The 23,068-nt window shown below is 44.5% G+C and overlaps 1 protein-coding gene across 1 annotated transcript in view; it reads right to left on the reverse strand.

The window, feature by feature from the left end:
• Positions 1 to 5,698: 5,698 nt before the first annotated feature.
• The window catches only part of IFRD2 (interferon related developmental regulator 2), a 677,402-nt gene continuing 660,032 nt past the window's right edge, over positions 5,699 to 23,068 (reverse strand). The window contains exon 12 of the mRNA XM_044078882.1: positions 5,699 to 6,239. Within this exon, the coding sequence (XP_043934817.1) occupies positions 6,159 to 6,239 (81 nt within the window). The 3' untranslated portion in view covers positions 5,699 to 6,158. The remainder of the gene's footprint in view (positions 6,240 to 23,068) is intronic.

Genomic DNA, 23,068 nt, shown 5'->3' on the forward strand with positions numbered 1-23,068 from the left:
GGGAGGAGGCAGTCAAGAAGAGTTGGAGCTGGCTAGTATGCCCTGCAGGACTGCGGTTGCAAAGTCTGCCCTGGACTTGGAAAAGATAGGCAGGTGGTAATGCTTGGTGAAGGTATGAACAGAACTCCATGCTACAGCCTCCAAGATGTCCCTGGTAGGGACCCCTCTGAGAAAAGCTTCAGAGGTGGAGGTTGCCCTTGTGGAATGTGTCCTCACCCCCTGAGGGGCTGGCTTCCTGTGGTGTTTGTAACAGAAATGGATACAGTGTGCTACCTATTTTGAGATGGTTTGTTTGGATATAGCCTTGCCCTCCGCCCCTGCTGCAAAACTGACTAGTAACTGGTGAGTTTTCCTGAAGGGCTTAGTCCTATCCAGGTAGAATCTGAGCTGTCTGTGCACATCTAAAGAGTGCAGGATCCTTTCCCCCTTATTTTGAGGCTTAGGGAAAAAGGTGGGCAAATGAATAGATTGGTTGAGAACCACAACGGACACCACTTTAGGCAGGAAAGTTGGGTTAGTCCTGAGGGAGACCCTGTCAGTATGAAAAATGATGAAGGGTTCCACAGCCATGAGTGCTTGTAGCTCAGACACTCTTCTAGCTGAAGTGATGGCCAGAAGCAAGGCTGTTTTCCAAGAGAGGAATTTTAACTCTGCTGAAGCTGCAGGCTGAAAGAGGGGTAAACATGAGCTTTTCCAGCACAAAGTTAAGGTCCCAAGCTGGGGTAGGAGCTCTTCTGGGTGGCTTTAAGTTGTTAGCCCCTCTTAGGAACTTGTTTGATGAGAGGGTGTGAGAAGAGAGGTGGCTCTGTGCTATAAATGAGCAGAGATGGCAGAGGCATGAATTTTAGTAGAAGAGAAGGATAGGCCCCTGTGAAGTAGGTCTGCTAGGTAATCCAGGATGACAGGTAGGGAGGGCTGTGCTAGTTCAGCTCCTTTAGCCTGGATCCAGGTACAATACCTTTTCCACTTGTCAGCATAGGATTTTCTAGTGCTGGGACGTCTGGCCTCACGTATAACTTCCAGGACTTGCTTGCTTAGGCTGGCCACTGAAGGAGAGGTCAGGGAATAAGCCAGGCTGCCAGGTTCAGGGTCTGCAATCGTGGATGCAAGAATTCTCCATTCTGCTGGGTCAGGAGAGTTGGGATCTGAGGGAGGTGCCATAGAGGCCATAGTGACAGACTGCGCAGTAGTTGGTACCAGTGCTGGCGTGGCCAATTTGGGGCAATCAGGATTGCTCTTGGTTTTTCCTCCCTTATTTTGAGTAGTACCCTTGTAAGAAGAGGTAGAGGGGGAAATGTATAGATCGAGAAGTTTACCTATTGGAAGGACATGGCATACACTTTCCAGGCCTTGCTGTGAAGTTCCCTGATGCAGAATTTGCTGAGCTGGTGGCTGTTGTGGGAGGCAAATAGGTCCACCTTTGGGGTACCCCATTTCTGGGTTACAAGGCGGAAGGTGCTGTGGATTATTTGCCACTCGTGTGGGTCTAGGAGATTGCTGCTTAAGTTGTCTGCCAAAGAGTTTTGGCTGCCTGGCAGGAATTGTGCTAGCAGGTGAATTTGCATAGCTGGCTGTGTGCCAAAGGGTCATGGCTAACCTGCAGAGTGGATAAGAGTGAGTTCCTCCCTGCTTGTTAATGCACCACATCACTGTGGTGGTTTCTGTTTTGATTAGAAGAAGACCAGGAAAGAGTAGGGGTCTGACAGCTGTCAGAGCATGCTGAACAACTAGCATCTCTTTTTGGTTGATGTGCAGATATATTTATTTGAAATGGGCTCCAGTGGCCCTGAATGCACCTGCTGTCCAGGTGTGCACCCCAGGCATAGTCTGATGTGTCTGTGCTTAGGTTCTGGGTGGCATGGGGTTGTGAAAAGGGAAGGCCCTTGTTGGGGTTGCATGCTGCTGCCCACCAAATAAAATCTTTCCTTAGACAAGGTATCATAGGTATGACAGTTTCCAGGTTCTAAGAGTGTTGACACCAAAGGCTTTTTAAGTACCACTGAAGTTTCCTCAGATGCAGTCTGGCATATGGAATGAGTAGAATGCAGTAAGGCATAAACCCTAGTGTTTGCAGGATTTTCCTTGCGGAGAACTGGGTTCTGGTGGCTAGTTGAGAGAAGTAGCCTGTCAGGCTCATTTTTCTGGAGTAAGGAGTGCCATCTGGGATGCTGTGTCCAGGCTTGCTCCCAGGAATACAATTTTTTGAGTGGGGACTAGTTTGGATTTCTTTTAATTTATAGTGTACCCCACAGTGAGGTCAGTAGGTCCTTTACAAAGGGTCAGGTACTATAACAGCTTTTCCTGTCTGCCTGAATCAGGCAGTTGTCCAAGTAGGGGTAAATATGAATATTTCTTTGCCTGCAAAAAGCAATGGCTGGGGCCATTGCTTTTGTGAAAATTCTGGGAGCAGTGGATAAGACAAAGGGAAGTGCAGAGAACTGAAAGTGCATAGATCCTGCCCTGAAACATAGATAATTCTTGCAAGAATCCACGATTGGGATGTGCAGATAGGCCTCTTAAGTCTAGGGTGGATAACCAAGCATCTCTGGATAGCATAGGAAGAAGCTGCTGGAGGGTGAGCATTTTGAATTTTGGTATCACCAGGAAGGTGTTTAGAACTGATAGATCTAGGATTGGGTGCCAGGTGTCCTCTTTTCTGGGTACCAGGAAAAATTGGGCGCCAGGTGCCCTCTTTTCTGGGTACCAGGAAAAGTCTGGAATAGAAACCTTGGCCCATCTGGTCTGCAGGAACAGGCTTCATTACCCTCATGGAGCGCAGGGAACGAACTTGGTTTTGCGCCTCTGCCTACTGGTTGAGGAAGACCTGGGAACCCTTTTGGGGTTGGCAATGTGTGAAAATAAAATTTGTACCCCTGGGACACTATGTTGAAGAACCCATCGGTTGTTTGTGATGGACGCCCAGTTTTTTGCATGGGAGGCAAGTTTTCCTCCTAGGGGCACAAGCAGGTGGGTAGAGGTAAGGGGTGGAGTTGAAAAGTCATTTTGAGTTCTTTCCATAAGGGGGTGGCTTAGCACTCCCCGTTTTTGAAGTGGAGGTACTCCATTGCTTAGATCTCTGCATTCCCTGGGACTGCTGTCAGGGAGGTCTACTTCCCCTAGGTCTAGTCTGAGCCGGCCTTGAGGGGGCTGGAAAGGACCAGTGTCTGGATGGGCAATGCCTACTGAATCTCAGAGGCTAGACTTGCAAAAAGTCTTTAACTGTCTACATAGATTTAGCTTTTTCTTCCATCTTTTTTAAAACCTCTTCTGCCTTGGTGCCAAACAAATTGTCTTTGTTCAATGGTGCGTACAATAATTTTGATTTAATGTGGTCTGGCAAGGTCTGTTTCTTAAGCCAAGCATGTCTTCCAAGTACAGAAACTGACTGCTGCCCTGCAGGATGCTTCTAGGGCATCAAAGCCACATTGCAAGGTGTGCTTAGTAACTTGGTTTGCAGAAAGTATAAGCTCCTGTAACTATGTTCTGCACAAGCTGGAAAGGTAGATAATTTTTGTTTAAGGAGTTCCATAGTATGTTTGCTGGTATTTCAACATGTGGAACTGACAATTTAGTGCTCGAATGGCTAGAGTTGCAGAGGTGTATACTTTTTTACTCCATCTGTCTAAAGCTCGGGAATCCTTGTCTGAAGGGGTGGGATTCTTAGCTGTGGTTGCTTTTATTCCTTTAGATCCTTGGGAGATTACCTCTGGGTCAACAGTAAATTTGAGAGAGTCAGGGACTCTAATATCTGTCAGGTTTCCTGGGAGCAGGTGGTAGGGTATCAGGAGTTAAACTGAATTCCATGAAAATATCATCCACGACAGGAGGAATAGCTAAGGGTCTGTGCTGTGGAAAATATAAAAATTCAGAGTCTCTTTTTGGACGGAGGATAATCCTGACATTCCCAATGGAAATACTCTCTCAAAGTATGTAGGGTTCCACCAAAAGAAAAATCCTCTGCAGGAGAGTCAGAAGGAATGGATTCCTCTGCATCTGAATCCTTATAAGCAGAGGAGGGCATGTCTTCATATTCAGAAACCTCACAGTCGTCTGACTCCTGGTCAGATAAAGCTGCTGGGAACAAGTCTCTTTCTTTTAAAAGGGGTACACTGGCTTCCCTTAATAAGCATGATAAGGTCTTCTGCCATTTTAAGCATTTGAGATTAAGGCATGGAAGCAGGTGTTTCAGCTTGGGTCGTCAGGAGTAGCTCATACCCTAGGCCCTAGAAACTCGATAGTTTTAGAAAGAATTGAAGACATGAAAGAAGTTGTTGGTTTGTGTGGAATATCGGTAGTGCGAAGAGCTTCCTCGGAAGCTGGTGCCTGCTCAATGGCTCCAGACCCATCCAAGGTAGAGACATCCGCAGGACCCTTAATCAAAGAAGAGTCTCGCGGCATACTGGACTCCTAACGAGTCTTGATAGCGGCCTGCGAATCCATAGAAGCGGGCATCAGGGGCTGCAAAAGCGCCTCAATGAGTACCGAAAAACTGGTGACTAGTTTAACGGAAGCATCGTCAGCAGTTTTGGACCTGTGCAGTCTGTCTCTATCTGATGGCTTTCCAAAGCCATTTCAGAATACGAAGATCAAGAGTGAAAGTATTTAGCTACGATAAGGCCCGACGTATAGTTCTGGCATTGAACAAAGCACAAAAACGACAGTGAGGGATGTCGTGGTCTGGGCCTAAACAGGTGACGCAGTAAGAATGGAAATCTCTGTGTGGTATTTGCTTCCCACAGGCGAGACGATTGTTAACTTTTTCTGACATCTGTTAGAGGAAGAAAATAGGATCCCCAATGGGGTACTTGGCTTTAGAAGACTTCAACTTCAACTTCGGAAACGAAAACTCAGGTAGTGGCAGACCGGTACTCATGCGAACTGCTTCTGCTTCGGGCTCCTCGGCAAGAAAGACTGATGTAATGGCATCGGCTGCCTGATTTTATACCACTAATGACCTGACATCAGTCCTGGAGCGACTGCAACCAATGCAGAAATACTAAGCCTCTTGTATTCGGGCCAACTAAGGGCTACCCCTGGCATGATAACCCAAGTGTGATGACTGCAACAGTGAAACACGAAGAACATCAGGTTCTTCTACAGCAGGTGAAATCCAGCTTAAAATATATTATTTGAAGATATCCTACTGGAGGCTGAAGCAAACAGCAGAAGGCACATCAGGTACCAATGAGCAAAATGGCTAAAAACCTCTTATGTTTACAAGTGGTAAGAAATGATCACAAACTAAAAACACAGCAGATATACCAGAAAAAAAAAATCAATGCCAAGCCTACATTGAGCACAATTTATATAATAAGATAAAATTCTGACAATGTTTATCATCACTGTACAGTACTATACAGTTAAAAAGTCAAACTTCACTGTACAAAAATATCAGTGATCATTGAATAAAATGTGTTGAAAACTGCAAAAAGACTATACATATAGTACAATTAGCACAAAAGTGCAATACACCAAAACACACCACATACAAGTATGTTAGCTTGCCAGTTTATTATATTTGTACATACTCATGTAGGCATTATGTTCAGTACATCATTCGGTGTGTGTGTGTGTGTGTGTATACACACATACATGTATATACAAACATATATATATATATATATATATATATAAATAAAACAACACACACATGTATATTTTATATACACATACATTTTATACATACATATATGCATATAAAATATAATGCAATACATGCATACACACACAAACTAGGAGGCTTTCCCTCAGAGAACAGATGTAATTTAAACCGATGCGCTTTTTGTACAACTTATATGGTACATTGCACTTCACAAGTTCTCTAGAGAACTTTTTTCTTTTTATTCATTCAGACCACACCACTCCCAAATGCAGCTCTTAAGTATGAATGCAGTTGCTGAAAAAATGTGTACAAGAAATTCATTCCCTTTTGAAGATAATGTGAGGTCTGCAGCAATCAAACATTAGAATAGAGGATAAAGTCAATATTGCTGGTCTGAATGATGACAGAAGGTAAACTGCTCTAAACAGTCCATGTGTTTCATAACTGGTGCAAGGAAGTGAAATTGTTCAGCTTGTTTCTGCAGTGATCAGAATCTTATCTGAAACGATCAGGAGGTAGCAGTGAGTAGTAAAATTTTACTACTATTTTTGCAGTACTATAGAATATCTGCTCTTTTGTCCCGAACCTTGTTTCTAGCTTTAGTCCTGGCCTTAAAAGCAGCAGAGTTGTACAAGTGCTGTAGAGTAAAAAAAAAAAAAAAAAAAAAATTAGTAAAACTTCAGTTTAACCATCCTCACTCATACAATGTGTGTTTATTTGCTGATTTAGCATCCCGTGTGCAGAGTGCACTACCTTTCATTTCATGTTCACAGAAAGTGCCATACAGATGAAAAAAATATTAAGCCTCGCCATAAATGAACAATTTAATGTACTGGTTGATCTCCCTTTCCAGAAAAATAAGAAACATGACAGTGCTGCAAGCTGCATTTGTTATTCAAGTTCTGAACACACTGAAAATGGGCACTGTTGACGGCTCTGAGGTCATTGTCTAGGTAAATTACAATGTTTGAAAAGGAAACTTCCCTGTGCTAAAATTAGACAAACTAAAGCAACAGTGTCACAAAGGATAAAAGAAACATGCAAATATGCGATCAGTTCTGAGAAGCCAGTGATGCTCAAACTTCTGAAAAGACAGAAAAACAAATTTTCCAGCCTACTAAAAAAAAGGTACAGATGTGCAAGAACTAACCATAACAGTAGCAGTCCTACTTATCACTGTTGCAATATTCCTGACATATGGGTTGTCGGTGGCTGGGATATCAAAGCTTCATCTTCCCTGAAGTTGCACATCCAATGCATGACCTCCGCTTGCACGTATTGGGGTATACAGTTGGACATATGAGCACAGATCCTCTGACTTTCGCCAAGCAAAAGCCTGAAGACTGAGAGGGTGATACGGGTCAGCTAAGATGGGTGTAGCTTGAAAAGGTAAGAAAACTCATCCATTCTCATGAAACAAAATCCCAGGCTGCGGACAACATCCCAGGCTGCGTTGTCCCAGGCTGCGTTTTACACGAACTTCAGAATGAACTGGCTCCTCACCTAAGTACCATGTTCAATCATAGCCTCACATCAGGCTTTGTGCCCACTGAATGTGGCACAGCAACAGTTATCCCACTCCACAAATGGGGAGCCACCATGGACCCTGGGAACTATCGCCCTATTTGCCTGATGAGCTTGGTCTGCAAGGCCATGGGACGTATCATCATGGAACTTATAAACAAAGACATTGGTAACCTCCAAACTCAGAGCCCCACCCAATCTGGGTTTGTGAAAGGCAGATAATGTCTCCTAAACCTGATTGACTTATTTGAGGCAGTCACCAAATCCAGAGATGAGGGTAAATTGGTTCACACAGCCTATCTTGACCTCGTCAAGGCTTTCGACACCATCCCCAATTCTGGAATTATAGATAAACTTACTAAACTAGGTATAAATCCCTACATCACAAGATGGTTGCCAACTGGCTCACTGACAGAACCCACACTGTAAAAGTTGCAGACTCCAAATCTGACTTCAAGCCAGTGACAAGTGGAGTACCACAGGACTCAGTCCTGGGTCCTCTCCTGTTTGGTATCTACTTCTCTGAAGTACAGGCTAACACAGAAGGTCTCTGGCTAACTAAGTTTGCAGATGACTGCAAACTAGAAGCCATAGTCGAATCCCGAATTATGTGGACATCCTACAGAAGGACCTCGCTGAGACAGATGCCTGGTGTCAGAGCCATGGCCTCAAGCTCAATGCCAAAAAGTGCATTGTCATCCCCTTTGGTAAAAACTCTGTACCTATGAACTACCACACAGGTGGCAGTCTACTTAACACCAAAAGTGTGATGAGACCTTGGGACCCAGGTGGACAGTAGTCTCTCCTTTGATAATCACATCGCCACAGTGGTCAGGAAATCCAATGTGTTACACCTCATCATGAAAGGGTTCTCATCCAGGAAAAAATAGGTCATTGTTCCCCTCTACTCGTCACTCATTAGACCCATTACAGAATACAATGCCTCTTTTGGAATATACCTCACAAGACATCTACAACAGCTGGAAAAGCCACAGAAGTACCTCACAAAGAGGATTACCAGTCTCAAACAGACGCCCTACGCTGACCATCTCAAAAAACTCCAGCTTTACTCCGTAGCATATTGCCTACTCTGAGGTGATCTCTGCCTAACATACAAAGCTATATCAAACCCAGAGTTGTCGGACATGCTACACCTAAAGAAATCTCAATCCCTCTGAGCTACATGCTTTAGGGACCTAAACCTTGTTGCCACTATAAACAGAACATGCTGAAGGGATAGATTCCTGTCCCAGAGACTTCCCATACTCTGGAACAAGCTACCCATCTATATCAAGCAGAGTTCCTCATTAGCAGTCTTCAAGAAAAATCTTGATGAGTGGATGGGAGATGGGAAATTCACCCCGGGGATCACTTCTGTGACTCTGCTTGACAGGGGCACAGGAAAATAACTTTCTTGGGAGGCAAAAGCCAGGGAACTTTGTTGGCTAGGCTTACTTAGGCCCTTGGGCCGATAGTCTAGTACCTGCCTATGAACAGATCAGAAGTTAAAGCAAAGTGGGAGAAGAACAGGAAAGTTGAACTGAAGCTGGGAAGAGGGTGGGACGGAACAGTGCACCAGTGATTTCACTCAGGGCACAGTATAGCTGTGTAAGAACTTGTATAGCAGATGTCCAGCTGATCACTTATGCAGTACTCCTGACACACGGGTGATTCCCAGAGCTGAAGGAGGAAAGAGGGCTGGCTGAGTTGTCCAGCAGTCTGGACAGGACTGACAAAAGCTGCCCTGGACCAGTCGTCAATTTTGTAGCGTTTCATAAAGCTGTATACAGAGGACCCAGTGGTAACCTCCAAGATAGATCTGGAGACTACTCCTATGTGAAAAGTCTCTGAAAAGTACAGTTGTGTACACTTACCATAAATGTAGATGTTCGAGTGTATTCACTGTTGCAGTCATTACATTTGGGTAATCTGCTTGCAGGTTGCCCTCAGTCGGCCTGATTAACAAAGTCTTGGGTCCTGTGTCGGTTGCTGTCCCTTCTTCCATGATGTCAGGTCATCAGGGGTATAAAACATGCAGCAGACGCCATTACATCAGTTTTTCTTGCCCCAGATGTCAGGTGCCCTCCTAATGGGGAGCAATTAAACATAAAAACACAAAGGTATACCTCCAACAAAAAAGCAAATACACCAAAAAGGCTTTTAAGGAAAATAGAGGTATAGCCAAAAGAAGTTAGGGGGCTGGGAGGGAGGGTAACCAGGAGTGCAACAGTGAATACACTTGAACATCTACATTTATGTTAAGTGTACACAACTGTACTATGTTCTTCATGTTTCACTGTTGCAGTCATTACATTTGGGTAGATTCCCAAAGCTATGGTTGAAAGGAGGAGTTTAGATAGCATTAGGGCCAGCTATAAGGCCCTGCAAGACTGCAGTGGCAAAGCCAGTTCTGGATTTAGAAAAAATTGTCAAATGATAATGTTTGGTGAAAGTATGTACAGAACTCCAGGTAGCAGCTTCTAGGATGTCCCTGGTAGAAACGCCTCTGAGAAAGGCTGTGGAAGTAGATGCTTCTCTGGTGGAGTGAGGTCTGATCCCCTGGGGGATAGGTTTTCCATGGTGTTTATAGCAGAAATGAATGCAATGGCTTATCCGTTTAGAAATGGTTTGTTTTGAAATAGCCTTCCCCTCCGCCCCTGCAGTAAATGCTACCAGCAGTTACTCAGATTTTCTTTGAGATTTAGCCCTGTCCAAGTAGAATATAAGTTGTCTGTGCACAGCCAACAAATGCAGAATCTGTTCCCCTTTGTTCTGTGGATTGGGAAAGAAGGTTGGCAAATGAATGGACTGATTAAGAGCCACACTAACTAGACACTACCTTGGGCATGAAGGAGGGGTTGGTTCTGAGTGACACCCTGTCCGCATGAGAGATGATGAAAGGCTCCACTGCCATAAGGGCCTGTAATTCAGATACCCTTCTAGCTGAAGTGATTGCTAAAAGGAAAGCTGTTTTCCAAGAAAGAACTTTTTAAGTCTGCAGTAGCAGCTGGCTCAAAAAGAGGTAGAGTGAGTTTCTCTAATACAAAGCTAAGGTCCCAGGCTGGGGTTGGAGCTCTCCTGGGTGGTCTCAAATTTTTGGCCCCTCTTGAGGTACTGCTTGAGCAGTGGATGAAAGAAGAGGGGAGGTTCTGTGTTATAATGAGCTGAAATGGCTGAGGCGTGGATTTTAATGGAGGAAAAAGACAGGCCCTTGTGAAGCATCTCTGTTAAGTATTGTAAAATCTGAGGTAAATTGGGCGCTGCTGTGTTCATCCCTTGAGACTGGTTCCAGGCACAGAATCTTTTCCATTTTTCAGCATAAGATTTTCTAGTACTAGACCTCCTTGCCTCTAAGATGACATCCATCACAGGTTTGCTAAAAGATGGTAAGGGAGAGTTTAAGTAATTAGCCAGGCTGCAAGGTTCAGTGTTGGGAGATGATGGTGCAGGAAGGAGTCAGAGGCAGGTGCCATGGAGGTAACTGACACACTGCACAGGAGGGGGTACCAGTGTTAGCACGGCCAGTCTGGAGCAATCAAAATCATCCTTGGTTTGGCCTGTTTGACTTTTAGTAGTACTTTGGAGAGCAGAGGCAGCGGGGGAAGGCATAGACTGGCAGGTTTTTCCAGCTGAAGGACAGAGCAGCCACCTTCCAGGCTTGTTTGTGGGGAGTCCTTGTGCAAAGTTTGTCCAAATGGTAGTTCTGGGGGGAGGCAAACAGGTCTATATCTGGGCTCCCCCATTTGCTTGTAAACATGTTGATAATCCTTGGTTCTAGTTTCCACTCGTGTGGGTCCATGACGTTTCTGCTTAGTCAGTTTGCCAACGTACTGAATTTTCCTGGCAGGAATTGAGCTTGTAGGTGCACTTGGTAGCTCAAGGCTGTGTTCCACAATGCCATGGCTAGTCTGCAGAGAGGGTAAGAATGTGTACTCCCCTGCTTGTTTATGTACCACATAACCGTGGTTTTGTCTGTCTTTATCAATAGTTGTCCTGGAAGAATGTAGTTCTTGAAGGCTGTCAAAGCATTCTTGTACAGCTAACATTTCTTTTTGATTGATATGCAGGTGCATTTGATTTGGGTTCCATTTGCCCTGAATGCACTTCCCTGCCAGGTGAGCCCCCCATGCATAATCTGATGCATCTGCTGTTAGGGTTTGGACGGCAGGAGGTGGTGTGAAAGGTAGTCCATTGTTTTAGTGACAGGCCTCTGCCCACCAAAGGAACTATAGGCGTAGGCAAGGTACGATAGGAATAATTGTTTCTAGGCTGTGAGAATGTTGACTCCATAGGCTTTTTAGATACCACTGTAGTTTCCTCACATGCAGTCTTGCATATGGAATTAGAAGAATGCAGGAGGCCATGAACCCCAAGGATTGCAGTATTTGTCCTGCAGATAGCAGGATTTTTGTGGCTACTTGTTTGAAGTAGGTTGTCAAATGAATTTGCTTTTCTGGCGTGAGGTAAGCCATCTGGGAAGTTGTATGCAAGCTTGCTCCCAGGAATGTAATTTGTTGACAGGGTACCAGTTGTGATTTCCTTTCGTTTATGGTGTACCCCAGACAAGTTAGAACTCTTTTTACAAACACCAGATGATTCAAAAGTATGTCCTGGCTTTCTGCCTGAATTAGACAATCGTCCAGGTATGGGTATATTTGAATACTTGTCTGCAAAATGCAATAACTGGAGCTAGGCAATTTGTGAATAACCTGGGCACAGTAGATAAGCCAAAGGGCAGAGCAGAGAACTGATAGTGCATGTAGCCCGCTTTGAAGCGTAAGGTATCTTCTGCAAGATTCTGATTGGGATGTGCAGGTATGCTTCCCTTAAATCTAGTGTTGCCAACCAGGTGTCGTTGCCTAGCATAGGGAGCAACTAGTGAAGAGTCAGCATCTTGAATTTTAGAATCACCAAAAAGGTGTTTAGAGTAGACAGATCCAGGATAGGACGCCATGAACTGTCCTTTCTGGGTACCAGGAACAGTCTCGAGTAGAAACCTCGTCCCTTTTCCTCTTCTGGTACAAAATGAATAGCCCCCATGCTTAAGAGAGAAAGTACTTGCTTTTGGGCCTCTGCCCACTGATTTGGGGATAGATCTGGCCACCCGCTTGGTGTTGGTAACGTGTGGAAGTGAAATCTGTATCCCTGGGGCATTATTTTAAACCCATTTGTCCTGGGAAATGAGCGCCCAGTTATTTGCATGAAGAGCAATCTTTCCCCCCAAAAGGGCAGTCAGTTGAGAAGTGCTTGGAAGTTTTAAAAAGAAGTCATTGAGACAATTTACCATAGGGGGAAGTTTAAAACTCCCAGATTTGGAAGTGGAGGCCCCCCATTGCTTAGTCCTGTACGTACCTGGGACTGAAGCCTGGGAGCTCTGCTGGATCTGGGTTTCGACTGAGAAGGTCTGGAAGAGGCAGGAAAGGACTAATTTTTGGAAGGCCAATTCTTACTAAACCTTGAAGGTTGTACTTGTAAAAAATTGAACAGTTTGCATGGATTTAGCTTTTTTCTCCATCTTTTTAAGAACTTCTGCCTTGCTGCCAAACAGGCAGTCCTGGTTTAAGGGAGCATCCAGTAATTTTGCTTAAACATGATCTGGCAAGGATTGCTCCTTAAGCCAAGCATGCATTCTAAGTACAGACCGAGTTACAGCAGCCCTGCAAGATGCCCCTAGTGACTCAAAACCACATTGCAAAGTATGTTTTCCAAATTGTTCAGCTGAATGCAGTAAATCCTGTAAATCCTTATTTTCAGCACAATCAGGACTCATCATTTTCTGTTTAAGCAATCCAATAATATGCTGCTGATACTTTAACATATGAAACTGGCAGTTTAAGGCCCTAATGGCCAAAGTTGTAGAAGTGTATACCTTCTTACCCCATCTATCCAGCGTTCTGGAGTCTCTATCAGAGGGGGTAGGATTTTTGGCAGTAGTAGCTTTAATGCCCTTGGGCCCCTGTGAAATTGTCTCAGGATCCGCAGTAGGATTTTTAAAAAGGAACTTTTGAGAGTCAGGGACCCTGTAATATCTATCAGGTTTTCTGGGAGCAGGAGGTAAAGTGTCAGGGGCCAAGCTAGATTCCGAAAAGGCATCAACAATGTCTAGTACAGGAGGTACGGCTAAAGGCCAGTGCTGGGGCAGGAGTAAGAAATCCCTAAGCCTCTTTTTAGAATCAGAGAAATCCTGACTTTCCCAATGAAAATGCTCCCTAAGAGTATGCCAGGTTTCACCAAAAGAGAAATCGTCTGGGGGGAAGCAGAGGGAATAGAGTCCTCAGCATCAGAATCCTGGTCAGAAGTATCATAAGCAAACTCAGTCCTAGGTCTCTCAGAGGGGGAAGGCTGGCTTCCCCTGATTAAAGTAATAAGGTCTTCAGCCATTCTTATCATTTGTTATTTTAGGCATAGAGGCCTGACCATGCGGTCTGGGCATCATTTTTCTAGGCATGGTTCGAGTTTTTGGCCTTGAAGAAGAAGATGGCGTCGGTTTAATATGCAAGTCAGTAGACCTGAATACACCCTCAGAAGTTGGTGCCTGCAGAGCGGCACCGGACTCATCCAAGGTAGAGACATCCGCAGGTTCCACAGTTGAAGCATCTCGCGGCATACCAGACTCCGAATGAGTCTTAGTAGAGGCCTGCGAATCTGAAGTAGCGGGTATCAGGGGCTGCGAAAGCACCGGAGTACCGGCGACTGGCTTTGGAGAAGCGTCGTCGGCATTTTTTGGACCTAGGTGGCCTGTCTCTGTCCTTATCTTTGCGTTTTTTTAGAATGTCGGTAGTCGGATGGCTTACCGAAGACATATCAGATAACTGAACCAAGCACCAAAATATTTAGAGGCGAAAATATACCGATGACAGATAGTTCGTGGTTTAAATAAGGCACAAAATCGACAGCGAGGTACGTTGTGGTCAAGGCCTAGGCAAGGAATACAGTACGAATGAAAATCTTTATGAGGTATTTGCTTTCCACAAGTAATGTAATTATTTACTTTTACTGACATCTGTTTAGAGCAAGAAAAAGTTTTCCCAACTTAGCTTTTAGTTGAAGACTTCGGTTCTGAAACTCGAAAACGAAAATTTCAGGAGTCGGCCAACTGGCACTTGTGAACTGCTTCTGCTTCGGGCACCGCGTGGCAAGAAAGACCGATGTAATGGCGTCGGCTGCATGTTTTATACCCCTGACATCACGGAAAAAGGGACAGCAACTGACGCAGGACCCAAGACTTTGTTAATCAGGCCGAGTGAGGGTTACTGCAAGCAGATAACCCAAATGTGATGACTGCAACAGTGAAACATGAAGAGCATCAGCTCTGGCAAACACTTCGTTGGACATACAGAGGGGCATCTAGCCTGTAGTGTTTTGTGAAGGCGTGAACAGATGACCAGGTAGCTGCTTCTAAAATAGACTTGGCTTCTACCACCTTGTAGAAGGGACATGTTGAAGCAACTGCTCAAATGGTGTGTGCTCTAGTCCATGTGAGTAAAAGTCTTTCCATGCTGACGGCAGCACAGGGAAACAGCATTAGAGATCTAGGAAGCAATAGTTTGTTTGGGAACTGGTTGTCCCAAGCTGGAATCCATAAATGAGACAAACAGCTGATCTGTTTTTCTGATCTCCTTAGTTTTGTATGGGTAAAACCTCAACTGTCTGAATGTCTTGAGTATGGGATTCTCTTCCATTTTGGGGCTTGGGGGGAAAAGACAGATTGATTGCTTAGTTGAGGATTAGATGGCAAATCACTTTTGACGTAAAAGATGGGTTGACCTTGAGGCTTACCCTGCTTTGTAGAAGATGAAGAAGGGTGTAATAGCCATGACAGTGTGGAGTTTGGAGACCCTGCGGTCTGAAATCAAGACCAGGAGCAGCACTATTTTCCAAGTGCAGAATTTTAGAGTAGCCAATACAGCTGGGTTTAAAAGGGGATAAAATAAGCTTTCCAAAACAAAATTAAGGTCCCATGGTGGGGTGATGTGCTTCCTTGAGAGCAAGTTTAAGGTGTAAAACTCCCATTAGAAAAAGCTTAACCTCTGTCCTGTACATGAGAAGGGGCTCCAAAAGTAGGCAAGCATTAATGAGAGATAAACAAGCCTTAATGGAAGAATAGGCCAACCTCAAATACAGTAAGTCATACAAGTATTTGAGTACTGTGGGGGTGTCTGACAGAAGGGGTTAGAGTTTGTGCTTAAGGCATCAAATGGGAAATCTCTTCCACTTGGCTGTGTAAGATTTCCTGGTGTTCAGTTTCCTAGCTGCTTGTACGATATGAAGTACTTCCTCAGAAAATGTGCATCTGACAGGGATTAGAATCCTGTCATCCAAAGGGTTAGACTGAATGAGATCAGATTGGGATGAAGAAACTGTCCTTTCTGCTGAGTGATTAGATCTATTTTTGGAGAAATTCTCCAGTAATTTCCCTCTGATAGGTGAAACAGGCGGGGGGGACCTGTGCTGTCTTGGCAAGAAAGGTGCGAAAAGCAAGAGTTTTGGAGATTCCTTCTGGACCTTGAGAAGGACCCTTGCGAGCAGAGGTAGGTGTGTGTGTGTGTGTAGGATCTTGTGCCTCCTTGCCTGCTTATGTATCGCATCATCATGGTGTCATCAGTGTGCGCCAGCAGAGTGCCTAGTTTACAAAGAAGTGAGAATGTCTGTAGGGATTATAGACGTGCCCCCATTTCCTTTAAATGGATGTGTTCTTTTAGTACATTGGCAGGCCACTCCCCTTGCACTCATCTCCTGTCCAAGCCTCCCATGCCCTCTGTGAAGCAACTGTAAACAGAACATGTGTGCAGCTGGAGAAAACTGCAAATCAAGCACATAACACAAAAACATACTCGGAGGCTCTATTAAAAAACTTACCAAAACAACAGAGGCTCCCAAAGCAGACACCCAAAAATCCACCACCTCAAAACATAACACATGCAACACATACTTCAATAAATCGGTGCGTCAATAAATCACAGCCCTTAAGGCCAAACACTATGCCTGATACACTAGTGATACATGACTCTATAGTCAGACACACTGACGTCCCACTTACCAGGCTGAACAAGGAGAGGGTAACGGTAAGCTGCCCATCGGGGGCTAGGATCCGCCATATAACACACGTACTCAGGTCACTCAAAAGCACATACAAATATGACTCCATCATTGTCCATGCCAGCGTGAATGACCTGAGACGTACCTCCTTGGACTACATGAAAAGAGACAGAGAGGAGCTCTCTGATTATGAAGCCCAGGCTGGTATGACCCTGACCAGCATCCTGCCCTCACCAAGAATGATGCCACAATACAAAGACAAAATGATCAGCTTTAATAATTGGCTCAATTACTGGTGTCTTTCTAGTGGGATCCAATGTCTGTCTGCTTGGGATGACATGCTGGACAAGCCACGCTGCTTCGCAAGGGACGGCTTGCACCTGTCACCACTGGGCTTCCGGATATTGGCTAAGGCTCTTGCCACCCCCATAGTGCCTTTTTTAGGCAAGGCTCAAAAGACGAACCCACCTCCTTAGAAAACAAAAATGGAAAAAAATTAAGGGTAATGCTGCTCAACACCAGAAGTCTAAATCTCAAGATGCAGGCTCTCGAAGCACTCCTCAGTATGGAGAACATCAATGTCTGCGCTGTAACCGAGATCTGGTTCAAGGCTCCTGAGAGTACCCCAGCGCTACCAGGCTTTACCTCGTATCATGCTTTTCGGCCCCAAAACCCGGGCCGAACCACAAAGGAGGGGAGTGTCCATATTCATCAAGGATACCCACACCTCCAGGTTAGTGGCAACTCATGAAGCATCGGAGACCATCCAGGTGCAGCTAACCGTAGGCAAAACTGCTATACAACTGGTTGCATGTTACAGACCACCCTCCCAATCTCAAGAACCCCACTCAGCCTTCCTGAAGACATTGGAAGATATGAATGTCTCACCAAATACCATCATATTGGGAGACTTCAACTACCCTAACATAGACTGGGTGCACTATTCTAGCCCCAACACCCTAGCCCAAAGGTTCCTGGAATTCATAAACTCAAATGCAATGGAACAGCTAGTCACCTCTCCCACAAGGGGGGATGATATACTAGACCTGATCATCACAAACATGGGGACAAAATGCTCCACACCGGAGTATTCCCCTCACTGGTGAGATCTGACCACAAACTAATCACCCTGGATATACATTTACCACCTCCACCCCCAGCACAAAAGACTACAGTGAGAAACTTCTCAAAAGCCGACTTTACACTTCTCAAGACTGAGATGGTATCATTTAAGCCCACAGGGCCAATGGAAACCACATCCCACAATGCTGAATCCTACACAAATGCTTTCTACGGACATCTCCAAGAATGCATGGATCGTGCAATCCCAAATAAAACCAAGACCCTATCCACCAAAGGAAAGCGTCTTGTCTGGTGGACCCCAGCCATAAACAAATTGTATAACAAAAGAAGGAAGCTACTGCAAGACAGAGCAAAATCCCATAAAGGGAAGGCATCTCTGATCAGCACTAGTAGAAAGCTACGTTCTGTCATAAAAACATCCAAGGCCAACTTTGAGAGAAAAATCGCCAAGGACACTAAAGATAACCACAAGGCATTCTTCAGTTATGTTAGAAACCTGGGCGGAAACCCTCAGATATGCTCAGAGTTAGTACACAACGACAAAAAAATTACCGAACCCACAGATATTGCCAACATTCTGGCAGACAGGTTCAGTGCAAATTTCTCCCCTCCCTCACCTCCAAAAGAAGCAATACTCATCCCAGCCGAATGTAACCTCCCAGTCATCTCTGATGTCCAGGTGAGAATCGCCCTCAGCAAAGCAAAAAACACAGCATCTATGGGACTTGATGGTATCCCCGGCTGCGTGATACGTGAACTCCAAGAGGAGCTAAACCCGCATATAAAAATGTTATTTAACCTTAGCCTTACTACAGGATATGTACCTGAACACTGGCATACAGCAACAGTGGTCCCACTCCACAAGGGAGGGTCCACTACAGACCCTGGAAACTACCGCCCCATAAGCTTGACCAGCCTGGTTTGCAAAGCTATGGAAAGAATTATTATGGAACTCATAAACGACGACACTGGGGACCTACAGACACTTGATCCCACCCAGTTCGGCTTTGTAAAGGGCAGATCCTGCCTTTTGAACCTGGTTGACTTTTTCGAAACAGTCACTAGAGCCATTGATGAGGGTAAGGCAGTCCATACAGCCTACCTGGACTTGGCTAAAGCCTTCGACACAATACCCCAGTCTGCGATCATAGATAAGCTAAACAGCTTAAATGTAAATCCATATGTCACAAGATGGGTTGCAAACTGGCTAAAGAATAGAACCCATAAAGTCAAGATTGCGGGAGCCGTGTCAGACTCAAAGCCAGTCACAAGTGGTGTCCCACAGGGCTCTGTCCTGGGACCCCTCTTGTTCGGCATTTACTTCTCAGATGTGAAAGCAAACATGGGAGGGTTGTGGCTGACAAAGTTCGCAGATGACTGCAAACTAGGCGCCATAGTCGATACACCAGCTGACACATACATCCTACAGAAAGGCCTCACCGAAACGGACAACTGGTGCCGGAATCATGGCCTTAAACTGAATGCCAAGAAATGTATAGTCATCCCCTTTGGGAAAAACAAAGTACCCACAAATTATCACATAGACAGTAACCCACTGAGTACCGAAAAAGTAATCAGAGACCTGGGGACCCAAGTTGATAGTGACCTCTCATTTGACACCCACGTTGCCAAAGTGGTTAAAAAGACATTCTACCTTGCCCACCTTATCATGAAGGGGTTCACATCCAGATCAAAGGAGGTCATCGTGCCCCTGTACTCCTCCCTTATCAGGCCCATGATTGAGTACAATGCCCCATTTGGTATGTACCTCACCCGGCACTTACAACAGCTGGAGAGACCCCAGAAGTACCTCACCAAGAGGATCAAGGGTCTCCAACATATGTCATATGCTGCCAGGCTAAAGAAACTCCAGCTATATTCAGTAGCATACCGCCTGCTCAGAGGTGATCTGTGCCTGACGTACAAGGCCATGTCCAACCAGGAATTGATGGACATGCTCCACCTCAAAAAATCCAAATCCATAAGAACCACGAGAGCCAAAGATTTAAACCTCAGTACAAACATGAGGCTTCCCATACTCTGGAACAAAATCCCAGTCCATGTTAGGCAGAGCCCCTCACTGACTCTCTTCAAGAGAAATCTTGACGAGTGGATGGGAGATCGTAGGTTTACTAAACTAATTTTAATAAGTAAGGGGGTCCTCAATGTGTCACTACTAGACAAAGGCACAGTATTCTAAATTTATTCTATACACCTTAGTACCACTACATGGGGTGGCGAAAGCCACATCTCTAGGGCTAGGCTTGCAAATGCCCCAGGGCAGATAGCCTAGTACTAAACTATGAAACTATAAAAGGATTAGCTTGGTTGAGTATAACCTGGTTACTTCACCAAAGGAATTCCTTCTTGATGTAAAGAGAAGAAGAATGCGAGTATCAAGATGCAGAGTGTGCTGGGACCACACTGATCTCAGATACCTTAGTATTTCACTCATGTTTAGTCTGGCAAGGGACAGCATAGTCTAGTGGCAGCCACGAGTCCCACGGCCTTAAGAGCTTTTCTGGCCAAGCAATGATCCTCGCTAGAAAGCGTAAAGAACTCTTTGCCTAGGGAAGACACCTTCTCTTAAGGAATAGAGGCATATATGGCAGACAAGTCCAGGCTGCATCCCAGAAAGGTCAGCTGTTGGGTAGGAATGAGCTAGATTTCTTCTAACTGACTGAGCCCAGGAGGTTCAAAAGTTGCACAGTGTAATGAAGGTGCTTTACAAAAGTGTCCCTGGATAAAGCCCGGGGTAAAAAGTCCAGGTAAGGGAAGATTTGTATGCCTTGAGTGTGGCAGAAAGCCACTACAAGGGTCCACTCTGTAAAAACCCTTGGAGCTGTAGAAAGGCCAAAGAGCAAAGCAGTAAACTGAAAATGTGATGACCCAGTACAGAATCCAAGACATTTTCTGCAAAAAGGATGGATAGGAATATGAAGATAAGCTTCCTTTAGGATACCAGAAAAGCTTGAGGTAGGAAGTGTAGAAGAATTTGTAAAGACAGCATTTTATATATATATTTTTAAACATCTTTACTGAATTGTCACTTATGACACAGGCACATTTACGTTTATATGAAAGTAATCAAACTGTATTAATTTAAAATTAACAAACATTATGCTTCACGTATATTGCTATATCATATAAACTAAGCAATGTTGCATAAATTATTCAATTCCTTTTAAACAAGAAACATCTTTATTAAATTACTTACAACATAAGCAACCATACATTTAGATAAATAAAAACAAATCACATTGACACAATGCTAGTTGCAAGCATTTTACATCACAAACCATACAGACACTCCCAGTTGGAAACATTATACACTTATAATCTACCCAATCGTTTCATAGCTCATTTAAGTCCTGCCTCCTTTTAAACCTCATTCCTCACCTGTATGTATTGTTCCCATAATTCCCATTTTTTCCTATGTAGTTTGCTCCTACCTTTTTCTAAAGATCTCGGTTCCAGTTGTTTTATCTCTGTCATTACATTCACTACTTCTAATGTAGTTAGACTGTGACTTCTATTTTCTAGTACCTGCTTTTTTGGCAGCCACCACAATTAGAGACAGCAAGGTCTTACCATGTTTAGACAATTCTGATTCTGTATCACAGCTCAGAAAAACCATCTCCCTAGTCACACCAATCTGCCCACCCAGCATCTCTGACAGTGCATCCCGCAGGGAATCCATAAAGTCTGCCAACTCACTACACTCCCAAAAATATGTTCCCAATTACCTCTTTCTTCCCTGTCACATCGCCAACATTTGGTATCTACTTGAGCAAAAATTCTCTGGAGTCTACTTGGGGTATAAAAATATCCAAGTCAGCATTTCCAAGCAAAAATTCTAAATCTTCTAGATTTTGTTGCACATTTGGGAGACATGCATGTATCCTCCCATTATTTCTTTGTGAATTGCCACTCCTTTCTAACCTCCTCTGATTGATTCTTACAGTTATCATGCAATATTTTTTATGCCCTACTAATTATTCCTTTTTTATTGGCAGCTTCTGTTCTAGATAATACTAAAAATTCTACTAGTACTGGCCTTTCATTTAGGACCCCCTTATTTCTCTCTCTTTGCTTATACTCTGATATCAAGCCTGGATAGGGAAGGCAATTGCTAACCTGGAGTCCAAATAAATTCTTGTCACCTTCCCATTCTATCATTCCTTCTCGAGTTACTTGCTCCCAATACTTTGGTACCTTTGCCAGCTTTCTCCAATAAATTCCAGCCCCCTCTAGCCTGTAAAGACAGCATTTTGAAAGAGGGAATCAGAAAAGTGCTTAGTTGGGAGAGGTCCAGCATAGGTCTCCACTGGCCCTCTCTCTTTGGGACAAGACATATCCTTGGGTAAAATCCCTTTCCTAAACAGGAAGAGGGCACTTCTATAGTTCCCTGAGCCACTAAGTCTTGCATGATAGGGTCTAGCAAGGTGGAGGTGGGGGTGGGGACTTTCTCCTGGAGTCTCCTGCTTTTCCAAGACATACTGCAACCCTCCTTGATAATGATGAAGACCCACTTGTCCAAGGATACTGTACTGCTTCCCAGAACAGAAAAAAAGTATTTTTGAGAGGCAAGTGGAGGTTAGCATTTGAAGAGGGGACAGATGGAATACAGTCACAGAGGTCTACTATCAAACTGAGTGGTCTCAGAGTTTTTTAGGGGAATCTTTTCTTAGGAACGTTCCTTTGCTTGTGAGTTGTTCTAGGATCTGTCTTGGCAAAAGAGTTTGATTTTGCTGGACAATTTCAATGGAACCTGGGAACTATAGGAAGCAGAATCTGATGACAATCTTTCACTGTCGTACTCTGCTCCAGTAAAGCCTTGAAAGGACTGGTAGCTTGCGAGGCTAAAAGGAAGTTACCCAAGGGGAGTCTAGAATCTTAGACATGAAATCTTTGGGAAGAGGTTGGCCTTGCAGCCAGGCATACAGCTCGATCTCTAATCTAGCAGCAGCCGCTCTGGAAAAGGTATTCACAGCATCATAGCTGCATTTTATATTGTGCCTGGTTATTTGAGAAGCTTGGGCCATTAGAAAAGTACAGTTTTGTACCTACCATAAATGTAGATGTTCGAGGATCCACATTGCTGCAGTCCTAACCATTGGGTAGTCCGCTGTCCAGTCGGCCCGAATACCAGAGTATAAGGCTGACGTCGGTCAGGGCGCATTAGACTGACGTCAGTACGTCAGGGTACTAATGCGCATGACCGACGCCATATCTTCAGTCTTTTCTTGCCCCAGATGTCAGAAGACCCTAAAAGGACAAGGCCCAAACCAAAACACCAAAAAGCCCTGCACCAAAACATGATACAATATATACATATATATACAGATGTACAATAATCACCTACACAACCACCCCTAAACACAGAGGGAAGGAGGAGGGTAAATTGGACTGCAGCAATGTGGATCCTCGAGCATCTACATTTATGGTAGGTACAAACCTGTACTATGTTCTTCATTCCACATTGCTGCAGTCCTAACCATTGGGTAGAATCCCAAAGCAGAGGTAAGGGAGGCTGGCAAATCATAAAGAAGCAGGAGCTGACAACATGCCTTGCTTTACAGCTCTGGCACTACCCGCCCTAGTTTTAGAGTATATAGGTAGGTGTTAATGCTTTCAGAAAGTATGCACTGAACTGCAAGAAGCGGCTTCGAATATATCCTTAGTTGCCAGCCCCCTTAGAAATGCTGTTGAAGTGGCAGTAGCCCTAGTGGAATGAGGGCTAATCCCAGGTGGAATGTCCTTGCCATGATGGGAATAACAAAATGAAATGCAAAACCCAATCCACCTAGAAATAGTTTG

The sequence above is a fragment of the Protopterus annectens genome, chromosome 7.part1, assembly GCF_019279795.1.
Source record: "Protopterus annectens isolate FY-2018-M chromosome 7.part1, PAN1.0, whole genome shotgun sequence".
Classification (NCBI taxonomy): Eukaryota; Metazoa; Chordata; order Ceratodontiformes; family Protopteridae; genus Protopterus; species Protopterus annectens.